This window comes from Mercenaria mercenaria, chromosome 4 (assembly GCF_021730395.1).
Source record: "Mercenaria mercenaria strain notata chromosome 4, MADL_Memer_1, whole genome shotgun sequence".
In the NCBI taxonomy this organism is placed as follows: domain Eukaryota; kingdom Metazoa; phylum Mollusca; class Bivalvia; order Venerida; family Veneridae; genus Mercenaria; species Mercenaria mercenaria.
In genome coordinates, this window is record NC_069364.1 from 19542488 (window position 1) to 19560146 (window position 17659).

At 35.1% G+C, this 17659-nt stretch overlaps 1 protein-coding gene across 2 annotated transcripts in view; it reads left to right on the plus strand.

Annotated features, from left to right (window-relative positions):
- Positions 1 to 545: 545 nt before the first annotated feature.
- The window catches only part of LOC128556234 (cGMP-inhibited 3',5'-cyclic phosphodiesterase 3A-like), a 170722-nt gene continuing 153608 nt past the window's right edge, over positions 546 to 17659 (plus strand). For both annotated transcript variants that reach the window (XM_053540615.1, XM_053540616.1), the window contains exon 1: positions 546 to 1433. In XM_053540615.1, the coding sequence (XP_053396590.1) occupies positions 603 to 1433 (831 nt within the window). In that variant the 5' untranslated portion in view covers positions 546 to 602. The remainder of the gene's footprint in view (positions 1434 to 17659) is intronic.

Sequence of the window (17659 nt, forward strand, 5' to 3'; positions counted from 1 at the left end):
TAGTAGTTATTATTATCTATATAATATCAAAATAATAATAATTATTATTATTATTATCATTTCACATTCACTGAAGAAAAAATAATTTCTTTCAACTCCACTGCACACATCTTCATGGTCTAGTTGGGGTCCCTGCTGTGCTAATTGCCCTCTAATCAGTTACTGTTACATAATCGCTGATAAGCAGCAGATAAGATGGGAGTTGTATATTGGATTGGGGGGTGGGGGACACTTATATAGTAGTGAATCTAGGCCTTTAAACAAATCTGAAGGGCATAATTAATATTTCTATATAATACCAATTTTATATGTTATACCTTGCGACTTATCGTCGTTATGTGTTGGCTTATTAAATGCCGAATTTCAGATAAGTGTGGTTTCACTCTCGGTCAAAATTTTAGCACTTTGCACCACACCGCAAATTTCTGTTTACGTTGAGCCACGTGCTTTTGTTTACTTCCGCGTTATGACGGAGATTCCCACTAGAGGGCGCTCTGCAATACGCAAATCGATAATTTCCCAAGATTCTAAGTGTGTATTCAACTGTCAGTCAGTTGTGTGTGTGGTGATTGTATGGAGTGAGGGGAAAAAGGGTAGCAGAAATGGCCCTCCAAAGAACTTCTTTATCCCGTAGAGGCTCGAAGAACGATTCTTCCAAAGACGAAGAAGAAATAGATAATAACGGTTATATACAAGTGTTAGTAAAACCGCTAGAAAGGGGTAATTTGTGCAGTTTAATCGCTAACTGGATCGGATTGAATGATTCCAATGTGTCAGAAAATGTTGGTGTTTTCTATGGAATGGCTTTCCTCGGACTAAGTTTCGTTATTTATCAGTTATGTGACATGGGGCTGTTTTTCCAGCGGCTGTGTTCAATATTCGTACCTATGTTTACTGTTGTGTGTGCATTTTACTGGGTATCACTGTACCTCAGAAAAACGTGGAGTACCACTAGTGTTTATCTTTTATTTTGTGCATGCATGGTGGGTGAGACTTTCGCTCAGCTTACATTTGGACAGTGGCGGAATGATCCGAGCACTGACCAAGATGGAGGCTACCTCAGCCGTCCCGCGATATTATTTAGTGTTTTACTATCAGTTTGTACAGCGAGCATATTTTCTTCTTTAGAAACAACAAACAGCGCAATTGTGATTTCTTTAGTTAGCTTTTCGCGTTTTTTAATGTGTTCCTCAGTTGGTATAATTCCTTTTGGATTAAGACCATATATAGCATATATCTGTGGTCTAGTGGGATATATTGTCTCAAAATATATGGAAATGGTCCTGAAACCTGCAATCAACAACTTCATGACACATGACGGCAAGATCCCTGTTATTAAACGGCGTCGGTCCAGTTCGTCGACCACCCATGCGTTTTCTGCACATAGATCCACAAGACGAACATCATTACCAGCATTAATACCAAAGAATCAGGTTTGTGAATGTATATAACATTTATATTGTAACCATCAACCCTCAGTTAGCTGAAAATAATAAGTTTCGAGACATTTACAACTTTAACTTTTAAAAGTGTTTGCACCCAAATTATTTTTAAATTTGGCTTTTGCCAATAATAATTTATAACATGGAAGGCATATGTTGCTTTTTTACTATTAACCCTTATCATGCTGGACACGATTGATTCGCAGCCATTGTGACCAGTGTAGACCATAATCAGCCTACACATCTGTGTAGTTTGATCATGATCTGCACTGTTCACCATTCAGTCATTAGTTTTTGGTCAGCACCCCTTTTTACAGTTTAATTGTACGGTCCAAAAGTTCATTATAACTGTCTTTTTATTATTTCTCTGAATTGTTAAATTATTAGTGTCAAATCATGAAATGTCAACTGTTAAAATGATGGTTTTTCCAGCATTAAAAGAATTGGTAAATACTTTGAATTGAATAGCAGATCTCTCATTTAGCAAGTGACAACTGACACAGGTTGTCTGCTGAGTGCAATTAAGGTCTCATTAAACCAAGATTTAGAAGAGGAGGGTAGGTGCATATTTTAAACAAGTTAAATAATAGTTGTTAGGTTTTTGTGTTTAATGAATGCCTGGTTCAATATTTATGATGATACTGCTGTTACGCTGAAAAGTTTGTTTTTTGTTAAAACAAAATAGCCGAAATGGACTCAGCTGTTTTTTGTTGCCAATTCAAATTTGGATTCCTTAATTTTTCAATGACTTCAAAATAAAAACATGATATAAAAACTGATTGCTACAAAGACATACCAGTTAGACATCAGATGAATGTTTTCTTAAAGTTTGCTTAGCATGTGATAATCTGATAATAACCAGTTCTTATTAGGTTAAATTACTCTAATTTAAAACTTACGCCCACTTGCGTCACCTTGATAACTTCTTCACTACTGTCACATGACTACGTTAGACTAAGCACTATACTGTGTAGTTATTAACGCTTTGGTTTGGTATTTATTAAACTTTAGTTCTGGTGCAAAATATTTACATAACAACCTTCAAGGGAGATAATCCGCATGAAAAATTAAAAAATATACACAGATTTTCCATCAAAGCATGAAAATCTGTGCTTATTTTTGTTGTGTTGAGTAGTGCTCAATATAATATCTGAGCAAATTAAGACCAAGAAAATAACGACATCATATACAGGATAAAGGAATTCTGTTTTTACATTCAGATAAATATACACAGGTTGAATACTTTTATTTTAGGGCCAAATTAAAAAAAATAGACACTTTTTTTAATGTATTTTAATTTTTAGTAGACAAATATCTTTCTTGATTAATGTGTAACTAGCTGAACACAAGATCTATCAAAAGAGACAGTAAAACACCCTGCAGAGTTATGTATATGCAGTATTTGCAATATGTGTTAAAACCTTATTATCTCCCTTTTACGAAAATATTCATGAATTTTCCACCTGTATATATTTGATGGATAGCAAAATAGGCATCCTTCTTTATATTGCAGAAGTCACTGCAACACAGGGCATTCGGTAGACCCAAGGTTCCGGATTTTGACCCGCGAAAATTGAGAAACTCATAATTTACTAGCACAAAAATGCCCCATGCATCGGCTTGACCTGCTGAAATGTTTCAGAGCCTACCAAACGCCCTGGCAATAGACTAGATATATCAATTAAAGAAATTTTTGTGTTTGTAGTTTTACTTGTTATTTACCCTTCAACTGTTTTAAAGGAAGTGATAAGCAATTTTCATAGTACCTCAGGGTGAGATAGACGTGTCTTACATGTTACATATTGTACATTGCTCAATGATGTGGACAGAAAATTGAACCCTGGGTTTCCACTAACCATTTTTCCTTAGCAGCCAGCTCGACCCTTCTTTAAGACTTAACTATTACTAGTTACTGTTAGCTAAGTAAATTTTTGAGAAAGACGTACATTTGTACTGATATAAAGACAGGCAAGAAACTTGTGGATGTGAATTTAAATGCAAATTCTAAGCAGAAAATTTGTCTGATGCCTGATAACATTAATGTTTACTGGGAGCTAAATGAAAGTCTGATTTGATTTAAAATCTGATTTGATTTAGACTTCCTAAATTGCATGATATGCAAAGCCATAAATCTGAGAAAATGATAATATGCATATTGAAATTGTGTTTTGTTAAATGTTTTTTTTTTGTGTTTTAAAGATTTAAAGATTTCTAATTATTCTGGTTCTGGGTAGGTCTATATTGTATTTCTTTGTGTAAATTAATTTGCATCAATGTCAGTGTTCTATGGATTATTGTTTTTATGTCGAAAATTAATTGCTTAAGGTATCCGGTCCACAAATTTATAAGCAAGTTCTAACAGCGCTATTAAAGGCACTGACCTCCAGATTTGGGCTAAAATATGATCTTTCTTTCAAATTGAAGTTTGGTCATTTTATGAACATTAGAATATGAATTTTTTTTTTCTAAACTATTTCAAAAATGCCAAATCAAGAAAAAAAGATGACTGTATCGGGAATTGAACCCGGACCGCTGTGGCAAAAAGAAATTTTCCGCTCTTGATACCAATACCACTATAGAGGATCTAGTGTTCAATGTGCGTTAAATATAGATATTTATTATCGAGGCAATTTACCACACGTAAAGCATTACATATAAATGTAAAAAATAGTAAAAACAACTAATTCTCATAATTTTTGTTCAGCAGACACAACTATGTCAAATGATACCAAAAAAAACATGGGGTCACCAGGCATCAAAATGTAATCTATTTGTGGATCGGATACATGTACCATAAATATAGTAGGTCCACACACCAATACTTTATTACAGTTAGGGGCCTTGAGGCTGAGCGTGCTCAAAGTTGTTGACTCGGAACCACAATACGTGCAGTATCATCTTCAGTTTGCAAACTTGCATACCCTGTACATGGATTTTTTTTTATTATTGAAGGAAGATTTCAAGGTTTCTTGCAGAATGATGGGTTGTTCAACCACATCCCAAGTATGCCAAATTGCCTGACTAGAATATATAAACCTGCCCACTTAGCTCAGTAGGTAAGAGCGTTGGTCTACGGATCGCGGGGTCGCAAGTAACTGCCAACTTCCCGACATGAATCAGAGGTGGAGGACTTATGATTTCAGACACAATGTCGTTTATCAAATAGTCACGGAGAACATACACCCCGCCCGAGGATCAAACTCGCGACCCCGCGATCCATAGACCAACGCTCTTACCTACTGAGCTAAGTGGGCAGGTTTATGTATTCTAGTCAGGCAATTTGGCATACTTGGGATGTAAATGAAACTCAAAACGGCTTTCCTTGAAATACAGAGAAATCACATACAGAGAAAACAAATTTGCTGATTGTCCTCAGACAAAAAGCAAAGAAGTACAGAAAGCAGGAAAACTGGTTCAAAGACTGAATGACTTACATGTGAAGAAACACATGGTTAAACATATCAAACAAAACTTCATGAACAATGGATTCTTGTATTAGAGTTTAACCATCCAACAAAAAAGAAATAACATAAGAGTTGTTGCAGGTTTGACATTTGTAAATATTTATTCTGCGGTGTTATAAATAACATTCGTTGGTAATTAAGGCCTGTGCAGAAACGAATATGACTTTATCGAGGTTTTTTTTTATATTATAATTATAAATTAAGTAGAGGATGAAAACGCTATATTGTGGACTGGCATTTTCGTCTTTGAAAGTTTACTTTTAAATATTGATAATTGTGCATGTTATGTTAAATGGCATTAAAAGTGACAAATTTTGCTAGAAAGAGTTTGCCGGAAATGTTACAAACTTTATTGTCATACATGCTATTTTGTTTCTGAAAAGAGAATTGAATTTCTTTCTTACGATGTTTTACTATCCGTCAAGGATCTCACATTGTCTTTCCTTCCAGTTTCATTTCAAGTCCATGCGACTTTTCAAGGCATTGTGGGATAATTATGAAACTTGGTTGGAATATTCATCACCCATATGTTCAAGAAGAGAACGCTGAATTTTAGTCTTTAATTTCATGTCTAGTATTGTTTTGTACAATGTACATAACCTCTTTGAATCTTAAATACACACTCGTCTGTTCGAGGCAACTTGTAGAAGTCAAATCTGATTACACATGTCAAAGGTCAAGGTGGTAGTTGAAGGTCAGATGTTTGAGTCAAAGCAATATCTGTCTGCTGCATTTCTTCTGCATTCTGTGAAGGGTGTTTAAGAAATTTTGGTTGCAAGTTCCATTTATCAAAACAGCATGCAAAACACATGTTTCAGTTGTGACTGCCAGAAGTCAAGGTCACATTTTTAGGCCAAAAAATTGAGTCTTAAGATTCCTGTCTGGTCTTATTATGTATTCTAAACATCAAAAGGATTTTTCGAAAGGAGTATAAACAGTGTTCCACTGATCAAGATGATATGCAAAACCCTTTTTCAGATTGTGCCAAAGTTTAAGTCCCAGCTTTGGGGTCCAGTCTATATCTGGAAAAGCATCGAATGGCAGTATGAAACTTTTGTTGAATGTTGGTCTTATCAAGAAGAAATGCCTGACCTGTGTTCTGCTTGTGCTACAGTCTGTACGTGAAGCTCAAGGTCAGGGTCATCTCTGAATGTGAAACATAAGGCAGTGCTTTATTTACTCTACTCTAAAAATGCTTATACAAACATCAAATTATAAATCTGAAAAAAAAAATCTGTATTTTTATTTTCTAATATGTTATTCTTTATAATTTCTGAAAGAAGTTTGATATTGGTTGAACAAGACTTAAACATGTTAAATGTGCAATCCCACACTTTTGCAACAAATCACAAGTGCACCTCAGTCCTGCTTCGGTCAGTTGTTTAAATTACCATATTTTATACGTTTTATAGAAAAAGATTGATGAAAAAGTATTTTGCAGTAATTTCATCTTAAAATGTAATGAAATACAAAGCTGAAAAATGGCAAAAGGTTGTGTGTTTTTTTTTCATTATAGTTTTAAACCGGAAACATAGATAGGAAAATTAGAATATTTAGTTACAAAATTAACCCTTACCTTTTTACCAGCAAAAATGTCACGAAATTTATGATAAAATGACAGTTTTCTGAATAAATTAGCTGTGTATACTTTTAACTTTAAAGCAGCTCTTTCACATTCTTGTGATACTGCCTTTGCAACATTTGTAAAAATTTTACTTTGTAAATTCTACTTTTTCTGATTGACATGAAATCATAGAATTGGGTAATTATCGGGTGAAACACAGTGTGAAGTATCATATCAAAGACATATGATTGTTAAAATCATTAGCCCTAGTTTGTCCACGAAAATGTAGACCATATTAGTATTATGGTGTCCCTTGCCTAGTAAAGGTCATAATTTCATGCCAGATATATAAGCTAAAAAATATTGATGCAGTATTTAAAAAGCTGAGTATTAATTTTAATTTTGATATAATATTTAGTTTATATTTGCATGAGATAGAATCAGGATATTTTGATAATCTGAAGCAAATTCGGTATTCATTTCCAGTCTGTCTTGGTTGTGCAGCCAAGATAAACAAAGGGAGATAATGATAATTTAATATTATAAAGTTCCACTGGAAAATGTCTGTCAAATTTATACTTATGCTAAAATAAGTCTGCTACAAGAATAGGGAAATTAAATTTTATGTATTACCTGTAACGGTCAAAATCAATTAATATTTTGTTAAAATAAGTACGTGTAAATGATTAGATGGATACCGGTATGTTTCCAACAAATTTGTATCCATTACATGACCAAAGTTAGAAATTAGGGACCTGAACCTTGTCATCGATAGAAAAGATTAATCAAAGAGTAGTATCAGGTATTCACCACTTTTATAAATTGTTTAGAGCACTAGTCCATGGAAACTGTCAGACGTGTACTTGTTTTTAACTCACCTGTCACAAAGTGACAAGGTGAGCTTTTGTGATCGCGCGGTGTCCGTCGTCCGTCCGTCCGTGCGTGTGTGCGTGCGTCCGTAAACTTTTGCTTGTGACCACTCTAGAGGTCACATTTTTCATGGGATCTTTATGAAAGTTGGTCAGAATGTTCATCTTGATGATATCTAGGTCAAGTTCGAAACGGGGTCACGTGCCGTCAAAATCTAGGTCAGTAGGTCTAAAAATAGAAAAACCTTGTGACCTCTCTAGAGGCCATATTTTTCATAAAATCTTCATGAAAATTGGTTAGAATGTTCACTTTGATGATATCTAGGTCAAGTTCGAAACTGGGTCACGTGGGGTCAAAAACTAGGTCAGTAGGTCTAAAAATAGAAAAACCTTGTGACCTCTCTAGAGGCCATATTTCTCAATGGATCTTCATGAAAATTGGTCAGAATGTTCATCTTGATGATATCTAGGTCAAGTTCGAAACTGGGTCACGTTGGGTTAAAAACTAGGTCAGTAGATCTAAAAATAGAAAAACCTTGTGACCTCTCTAGAGGCCATATTTTTCATGAGATCTTCATGAATATTGGTCAGAATGTTTATCTTGATGATATCTAGGTCAAGTTCGAAACTGGGTCACGTAGGGTCAAAAACTAGGTCATTAGGTCTAAAAATAGAAAAACCTTGTGACCTCTCTAGAGGCCATATTTCTCAATGGATCTTCATGAAAATTGGTCAGAATGTTCATCTTGATGATATCTAGGTCAAGTTCGAAACTGGGTCACATGGGGTTAAAAACTAGGTCAGTAGATCTAAAAATAGAAAAACCTTGTGACCTCTGTAGAGGCCATATTTTTCATGAGATCTTCATGAATATTGGTCAGAATGTTCACCTTGATGTTATCTAGGTCAAGTTCGAAACTGGGTCATGTGGGGTCAAAATCTAGGTCAGTAGATCTAAAAATAGAAAAACCTTGTGACCTCTCTAGAGGCCATATTTCTCAATGGATCTTCATGAAAATTGGTCAGAATGTTCACCTTGATGATATCTAGGTTATGTTTGAAACTGGGTCACGTGCAGTCAAAAACTAGGTCAGTAGGTCTAAAAATAGGAAAACCTTGTGACCTCTCTAGAGGCGATATTTTTCAATGGATCTTCATGAAAATTGGTCAGAATGTTTACCTTGAAGATATCTAGGTCAAGTTCGAAACTGGGTCACGTGGGGTTAAAAACTAGGTCAGTAGATCTAAAAATAGAAAAACCTTGTGACCTCTCTAGAGGCCAAATTTTTCATGAGATCTTCATGAATATTGGTCAGAATGTTCATCTTGATGATATCTAGGTCAGATTTGAAACTGGGTCACGTGGGGTCAAAAACTAGGTCAGTAGGTCTAAAAATAGAAAAAACCTTGTGACCTCTCTAGAGGCCATATTTCTCAATGGATCTTCATGAAAATTGGTGAGAATGTTCAACTTGATGATATCTAGGTCAGGTTCGTAACTGGGTCATGTGCGGTCAAAAACTAGGTCAGTAGGTCGAAAAATAGAAAACCCTTGTGACCTCTCTAGAGGCCATATTTTTCACGAGATCTTCAAGAAAATTGGTGAGAATGTTCACCTTGATGATATCTAGGTCAAGTTTAAAAGTGGGTCACGTGCCTTCAAAAACTAGGTCATTAGGTCAAATAATAGAAAAACCTTGTGACCTCTCTAGAGGCCATATTTTTCAATGGATCTTCATGAAAATTGGTCAGAATTTTTTATCTTGATGATATCTAGGTCACATGTGCTCAAAAACTAGGTCACTATGTCAAATAATAGAAATAACGACGTCATACTCAGTTGAACACTGGGTCATGTGGGGATAGGTGAGCGATTCAGGACCATCATGGTCCTCTTGTTTATTAAAATCTCTATTAATTAACTGCGTATATAATATTAGGTGAAACATGACTTGTAATGTGCAAGTGATACCAGTCACAACTGACCAACACAAACAAATAAACAAAATCGTCATTGATGTGATTGCGAAATTGTATTTCTGACTCCCATTGCCATTTTTGGCCTTCAGCCTTTGGCCTTGGGCCAGCAAGATTGTCCTTGGCACAATATATGCAATATATACAAGGCCATTATCAAATTATTTAATTATATATACATTATATCAATAATGTGCTCAATGTATTGTATACATTTTATAGTATCTAATGTTTTTCACCAAAGCTGTGAAAAAGCAGCTTTAAGCCAGGCTCCTAAAATGACAATGGTATTAAGTTAAAAACAGGACTGGTTCTACTGAAATAGGAGATCTTTGTCATCTGTAGCATATAGTTACTACTGGACATACAGTATTTCTTCTAATAAGCACTTTCTTGAATAAAACCAGTTTTTCAGAAGTATTTAAAGTTTAACCTTTGATGGAATTGCAAGCATTTATGTCTTTTATTTATAGTTTCAGACTATGCAAATAGCAGTTGTTATATTCAGATTCCATTTTGTTACTTTGTAATCATTTATTTTTCATGCAGTACTTGAACACCCAGTTTTAGAATGTGAAATTGAAAGTGTATTATTTTCGTTAGTTTTCCCATACATAAAAAAGTCCCCAGATGTAATCAGCCAAAAATGGCAACTGCCAGCAGTAGTTCCAAGGTTTCTGTAAGATATTTTGACCATTAACTGTGTTATTTGTGTAATTGCCAAGTGTCGTCCAACTCGACAGTTAATGGTTTTGTGGTGTTTCCCATCGAAATCTTTGAAAGTACCCGGCCAGATTTTCACTGCTTTATGAATATTGAAAACAAAATTATTTGACCAAGTAGGAGTAGAACAACTTATTTTTCTGTAACAAAATTGAATTGTTTTGTGGAAAATGACTAAGCTTTAAGATTCCACCTTATATAATACAGCTACTACTTGATAGAACACCATAATTATAGCTATTTATCAGCTTTAAATACATTTTCAATCATCGATACCTTTGGTATGAGAGAAAAACGTGATAGTTAGATTTGCGATAGGTATTTCAACAACAACACATATTATGTATAGTTTTTTTTATCTCATCAACGTTTCGGCTAACGCCTTCATCAGGATAATACACATACAAATATAAACAACGGACGTGACGTAAAACTGATAACGTAACGTCAAATGGCGGGAAAACGTTAATCAAAATATCAAAATGCAAATACATATAATTATATACATATAATTAGTACAAGGTACTATCCCGGATATGAAAATACCAAAAATTTCCTATAGTAAGATTATATAAAAAAGCGGCGATAGGAAAAAACCGAATAGTACCCAGAGTATATGTGTAAATGCACAACTGCACATGCATAATATTCATGAATTTAATCTATTGTAAATAGCAGTTCTGAATTTAATCCTTCCGGACTTTTTTTTTTTTTTTTTTTTTTTTTTTTTTTTTTATAGTTAGATTTGCAATTTGCAAATTATAGGTAGATTCAGGGTGGGGGGTGTAGGAACATTGATATGTACCTAAAACAGGTGGCAGAACTGCTTCAGTGAAAGGTACTTGTGTTAAAGAAAAGACATAATCTGCTGCTGTTCTTTGATAAAAGCTCCTTCATATATTTTTGCCTTTAATAAGACATTATACATGTGTAAATATTAAAGTTTGCTTTTAAATAAAGCAAAAAGAAAATTCTTTCTCATCTGAAAAATTTACAATTAAATAAATTAAATTTTCTAAATTAGCTGATTGGCATTTGCCTTCCTGTCAAAAATGATGTGCAAGATTGGCAAAACAACTATAATACCGTGTTCACACTAGCAGAACGGTTTTATTTTTATTAGGCACTAATTGGCTATAATTGGTATTTGACATTCAAAACCCATCAAAATATAATCCAGTTTGCTCCACACTAGGCAAAGAAATGTGGTTTAAATATATAATGCAATGTTGGAAGTTAACAAATATCTTGCAATAAGCAAACACGGTTACAAAGAATTGAGGCTAACAGAAACAAGAAGGGGTCATCAATATTTAAACTTACGTGTTCATCTAAGAATTTCTTTTCATTTCATTTATTGTCCATTTTGAGCGTCAGCATGACTCCATATCGCAATTTAATGTCTTTGTTTCAACAACAGTCCAATTACTTTTGCCGGCCATGGCATCAATTGTTTGATACAAAAGAGAAACACATGGTATTCTTCCTCCAAAAGGTAAGATCTGTGGATTTGGGATTGTAAAACCAGTTATAACCCACATTTGCGTTCACATTTGTAAAATAATATAGCATTACTTTTTAATGTAGTATTAAAACCACCTCCCGAGGTAGTTTTAATGCTACATTACAGAAACCACTTGACCTTTACAAAATTTACGTTTTACACCACATATAGTGTGGACGCAAACGAGTTTAAAAAATAAACCCAAGTTAATGTAGGATTAAAAACGTAGTCTGAACACGGTATAATAGTGAACTTATGAAAATCTGTGTTTGCATGTTTAGTTTTCTGAATATGTTTAAAAGAGATAATTTGGTATACACCCATTTTGTTATGGGTTAAAGAGGAGGGGGTATATTGTTTTGCTTGTCTGTCTTTCTGTCTAGACTGTCTGTCAGTTTGTAGCTTGGTAAGATCATTGGGTTTCTACAGTAAAGAGAATTATGCTTGGTCTTGGTATGATTGCCTGTGGTCAGTAGATGACACTTATTGTTTTGGGCTTTTTAGGTCAAGACTTCAGGTCACAGTGACATCGAGACTGAAAATGGGTTCAAATCAGTAACTTAAGAATCCTATGACTTACTACCTTCAGACTTCACAGGATGATTGCCTTTGGTCAGTATGACCCGTTTTGTCTTTGGTGTCAGTAGGTCAAAGGTCAAGTTCAACATGACCTTGAGGCACAAAATAGTTTCAGCTATGCTTTGGTTTTATAGTCCACAAACTTCATATATGGTGACTACCTGCAGTCAGCAGGTAGCCATTGTTGTGTTGGGATCATTAGGTCAAAGGGCAAGGCCATAATATTATATATAGTGATCTCAGGATGGGAAATGGGACAGCCTGACATGTGGGGTTTGCAAACAGCTCTTGTTTCAGAACTGTCATATAATATGTGCTTTCTGTACCTAAATAGATAATAGTCTGATGTTCATAGTAAGAAAGTAGTTTTACCTAACTGGTCCTGAATCAGCAAAAATCAGCAGTCCTAAATTCTGATCAGGGTCATATATTGTGCCTGACTCAGCAGCTATCCCAATACTACTTCTGTGATTTAAATCTCAGTGATGAAATAATGTATAATGGGGGGATATGAGACCAAAAATGAGTTTTTAGAACTGATTAAGCTACTCTTCATGACATGTATGCCCCCCTTCGAAGAAGGTGGGGTATATTGTTTTGCAGATGTCAGTCGGTCGGTATGTTGGTCGGCCGGTAGACCAATTGGTTTCCGGATGATAACTCAAGAATGCTTGGGCCTAGGATCATGAAAGCGGGGTTGGTCATGACCAGCAGATGACCCCTATTGATTTTGAAGTCAGTAGCTCAAAGGTCAAGGTCACAGTGACCCGGAACAGTTAAACGGTTAATGGATGATAACTCATGAACGCTTGAGCCTAAGATCATGAAAATTGATAGGGAGGTTGGTCATGACCAGCAGATGACCCCAATCGATTTTGAGGTCAGTAGATCATAGGTCAAGGACACAGTGACCAGGAACAGTTAAACGGTTTCCAGATGATAAGTCAAGAACGCTTGGACCTATAATCATGAAAATTAATAGGAGGATGGTCATGACCAGCAGATGACCCCTATTGATTTTGAGGTCAGTAGGTCAAACGTCAAGGACACAGTGACTCGAACAGTTAAACAGTTTCTGGACTGTATCTTGAGAATGTTTGGGCCTAGGATCAAGAAACTTAAGAGGGATGTTGATCATGACCAGCAGATGAACTCTATTGATTTTGAAGTCAGTACTTAGGTCAGAGGTCAAGGTCACAATAACCCGGAACAGTTAAAAGGTTTCTGGATGATAACTCGAGAACACTTGGGCCTAGGATCATGAAAATTGATGGGGAGGTTGGTCATGACCAACAGATAACCTCTATTGTTTTTTAGGTCAGTAGGTCAAATGTCAAGATCACATTGACCCAGAACAGTAGAACTTTTTTTTGCCAATTTATAACTGGAGAATGCTTTGGTCTAAGATCACATTTGATACAGAGTTTACTTATGAATGGTACATGACCCATAATTATTGTTTGAGGCCAGTACGTCAAACATCCAGTACACAGTGTCCAAATAATTTCTATTCCTTGTGCAGTTAGTCTGAATGCATCAAGGGGGCGGGGGGCATTTTGTGTTCCACGAGCTCTTGTTTTAAATTGTGTCTGACATCACCACGTCACCAAAGGTGGATACATTTGTAACTGCACAGAAATAAAGTTATCCACTTTTTGTGCTGCTGTTTATCAAGGATTAGATAATAATGAAGCTCTGAAAATTGTAAATCATATCAAAGAAACAGAAATTATATGTCATGGCCAACCTGTAAAACATTGACATTAGCACTGAAATATCCAGTTGGGCCCACCTCTTTTATGTAAATCGTTTGTTCTGTATACATAATGAAAGGAAATTGAAATATATAAAAATGTAAATTTTGTAGCTTAAAATTACCATAATTATTTCAGTTTAATGTATGTTGTTGCCATTAAACCTCGGATTTTGGAAAGAATTTAATGTTGCGGTATTTCAGTCTCAGAAATTGTAATTAATACCTAGGCTTGCATAAACTGTTATTAACCTGTAACCCTGCTAAATTTCTATAATGAACTTGTCCATCTTTCAATTTGGATAGTACCATTAACTGTTAAAAGAGATGCTTACTAAAGAGATACTGACTGAATGGCGAACAGTGCAGATCTTGATCAGACTGCATGGATGTGCAAGCTGATCATTATCTACACTGGTCACAAAGGCAGAATCAATTGTGTCCTGCATGATAAGGGTTAAAATAATCATATGACCGTGTAGGATCACCGGTTAGTTGATTTACTTGGACCAAATCTGAAATAATGTGCCTAAAGATTTGAAACTCACTTTGACAAAGCAGGGGGAGAAAAGATGATAATATAGTCTTTTCAGGCAATGAAAAAAAAACAGAAAATGTACAAGGTTTACAATGTAAACGAATATCTCAGAAAGTGAGATTGTTATGATGCATGACTCAGTCCTGAATATTTAGTAATGACATATTTAGTAATGACATCTCTCAACTTAGTCTGGCTACCGACTAAATAATCTTTTTTTTTTAGAAAGAATAATTCTGTTATATATTCTGACTTCTTCAGTCTTGGTTCTGATTATCGTGTGTTTTGAGAAGACAAGGGACATAATTATACAAAATTCGAATAGCCTCAGGAGTTATCTCCTGTGAAATCACAGGGTCTGAACACAGACTACCTGTGACTGGGTAGTAAAACCTGTAGACGATAAATCAGTTGAATTTGAGGTACTGTAAAATCATTTAATTTCGTGGGCATGAAATTTCGTGGTTTTGGTCAAAACGGCAACTTCATGGGGATATGAATTCGTGGATTTCTACTTTTGAACACAAAATGAATGGGAATTTTCCTTGGTCGTTTGGATTAAATTTCGTGGATCGACTCGACCACGAAATCCACGAAAATTAGTCCCCCATGAATATTAATGATTTCACAGTAATTGATGGGTACACATGCATCATGATTTCGCAAGTAGTAGGGGGATGGTCATCCAACAATTACAGGTAGTGTGCACATTATAGGTGTATATTTGACCTGTTGGTTTAGAAATGTTTTGTAAGTGGATATATTGTACAGGGTTTAAATAAACAGAACCATCTACAGTCCATAAAATAAACAAACGTGTTTGTAAACATGGACGGATCCAAACGGAAGGGGAAGAAGCATTTTATAGAAATATTCCGATGGCAAAATACAATACATATCCGTAGCCCTGACCAACCTATAAACCGGGCAAGTCTATTTTATAAGTACATCAACACGGCTGACTTCTGTCATTTGGTTTTCGTTTGGTTCCACTGACTTCATTTAGGGGCCACCAGAGTTCTAAATAGAAGAAATTTTAAAACAGCATCTTTTCATGAACCACTTGATGGATCTTCACCAAACTTATACATGCAATCTGTATCATTCTTTGTTGAACCTTTCTCAGGTTTGTTCAAATGATACTGCTTTACTCTACTGAATGGCCTCAAAAGCAAATGATAGAAAAACCTTTAAAATGTACTGTTTGATGGATGTTCACCTAATTTGGTCAGAAGTTGATAACAATAATTGGAAACATGTTCAGCCCAAGAAGCATCTTGAGTAAATTAGAATTATCCCCCTTTTTAAGTTAATTTTAATTTTTAATGCTCAAGTGAGCTATTATGATCGCTTGATGTCTGTCATCCGTTGTCTCTGTTCTCTTCACACTTAGCTTGTGTATGCAATAGAGGCTACATCTTTTACTTGCTTTTCATCAAATTTGATCAGAATGATTGCCTTCATGAAATCTAAAGTCGCCATGTGACCTATAATTGTGTAGGTGCGACGTTAAACCCAACAAAATAAATTGATGAAATCTAGGTGAAGTTCAAATATTGGTCATCTGAGGTAAAAAACTAGGTCAAATTAAACAAAAACCTTGTGTATGCAATAGGGACTGCATTTTACACTGGATTTCCATAAAATTTGATCGGACTGTTTGTCTTGATGAAATCTAGGTTAAGTTCGAATATGGGTCATCTTGGGTCAAAAACTTGGTCACCCGGTCAAATCAAAGACATGTCAAAACCTTGTGTATGTAATAGGGGCTGCATTTTGCACTGGATCTTCATGAAATTTGAACAGAACGTTTGTCTTCATAAAATCTAGGTCAAGTTCGAATATGGATCGTCCGGGATCAAAAACGAGGTCACCTGGTTGAATAAAAGAAAAACCTTGTGTATGCAATATTAGGGGCTGCATTTTTCACTGAATATTCATGGAATTTAATAAGAATGTTTGTCTTGTTGAAATCTAGGTCAAGTTTGAATATGAAGCATCTGTGGTCAAAAACTAGGTCACCCGATCAAATCAAAGAAAAATTGTGTGTGTGCAATAGGGGCTGCATTTTTCCTTGGATATTCGCGAATTTTGATGAGAATGATCTTCTTGTTGAAACTAGGTCAAGATCAAATATGGGTCATCTGGGGTCAAAAACTAGGCCACCTGGTCAAATCAAAGAAAAACCTTATTTATGCAATAGGGGCTGCATTTTTCACAGGATATTCGTGGAATTTGATCAGATTGTTTGTCTTGATCAAATCTAGGTCAGATTTGAATATAGGTCATCTGGGATCAAAAACTAGGTCATTCAGTTATATCAAAGAAAAACTTGGTGTGTGTTTTAGGGGCTGCAGTTTTCACTGGATATTCATGAAATTTAATCTGGATAATTGCCATGGAGAAGTCTAGTTGAAGTTGATTATGGATAAGCTGGGGTAAAAAACTAGGTCACTACATCAAATCAAAGAAAAACCTTATGTATGCAATAGGGCTGCATTTTACTTCAGATATTCATGAAATTTGATCAGATTGTTCTGATGAATTCTAGATCAAGTTTGAATATAGGTCATCCGGGTTCAAAAACTAGGTCACCCAGTCACATAAAAGAAAAACTTTGTGCAAGTTGCAATAGGGGGTGCATTTTTCACTTGATATTTATGAAATTTGATCAGAATGATTGTTTTGATGAAATCTAGGTCAGGTTTGATTAGTTACATTCATCTGGGGTCAAAAACAAGGTCACCCAGTCAATTCAAAGAAAAACTTTGAGCTGCATTTTTTGTTCCTCAGGTGAGCAACCTAGGACCGTTTTACAGTAACTTAAAATTCATTGAAGGAGATATAATATCGAACTTGTTTGTTTCGGGTTTATAGAATTTCTGATATGTTATAAACAAAGAGGTAAACTGGTCAAAGTAATTTATAATTATATATACATAAAGCTGTAAAAATTATATTTCAAAGTTCAGTCATGTAATTGTCACCTGGCAGTAATGAAAGGTCAGTGTCCTTCATGTAGCTTCTGTTTGAGTATCGAGTTACAAAACAAAAAAACACCCACCATAAAATGTGGAAAAAGGTATATTTATCAGTGTGACATAGCTGACATTGCAACTTTTCATATCATGTATCATAATCATGTGGATATGGCCTAGCGAACCTTTTGTTAAATCTATTTGGAAAACAAAAGTATTAACGATCAAATTAATTACACTGTTGTCAAAAACTACAGCAAGTACTTTT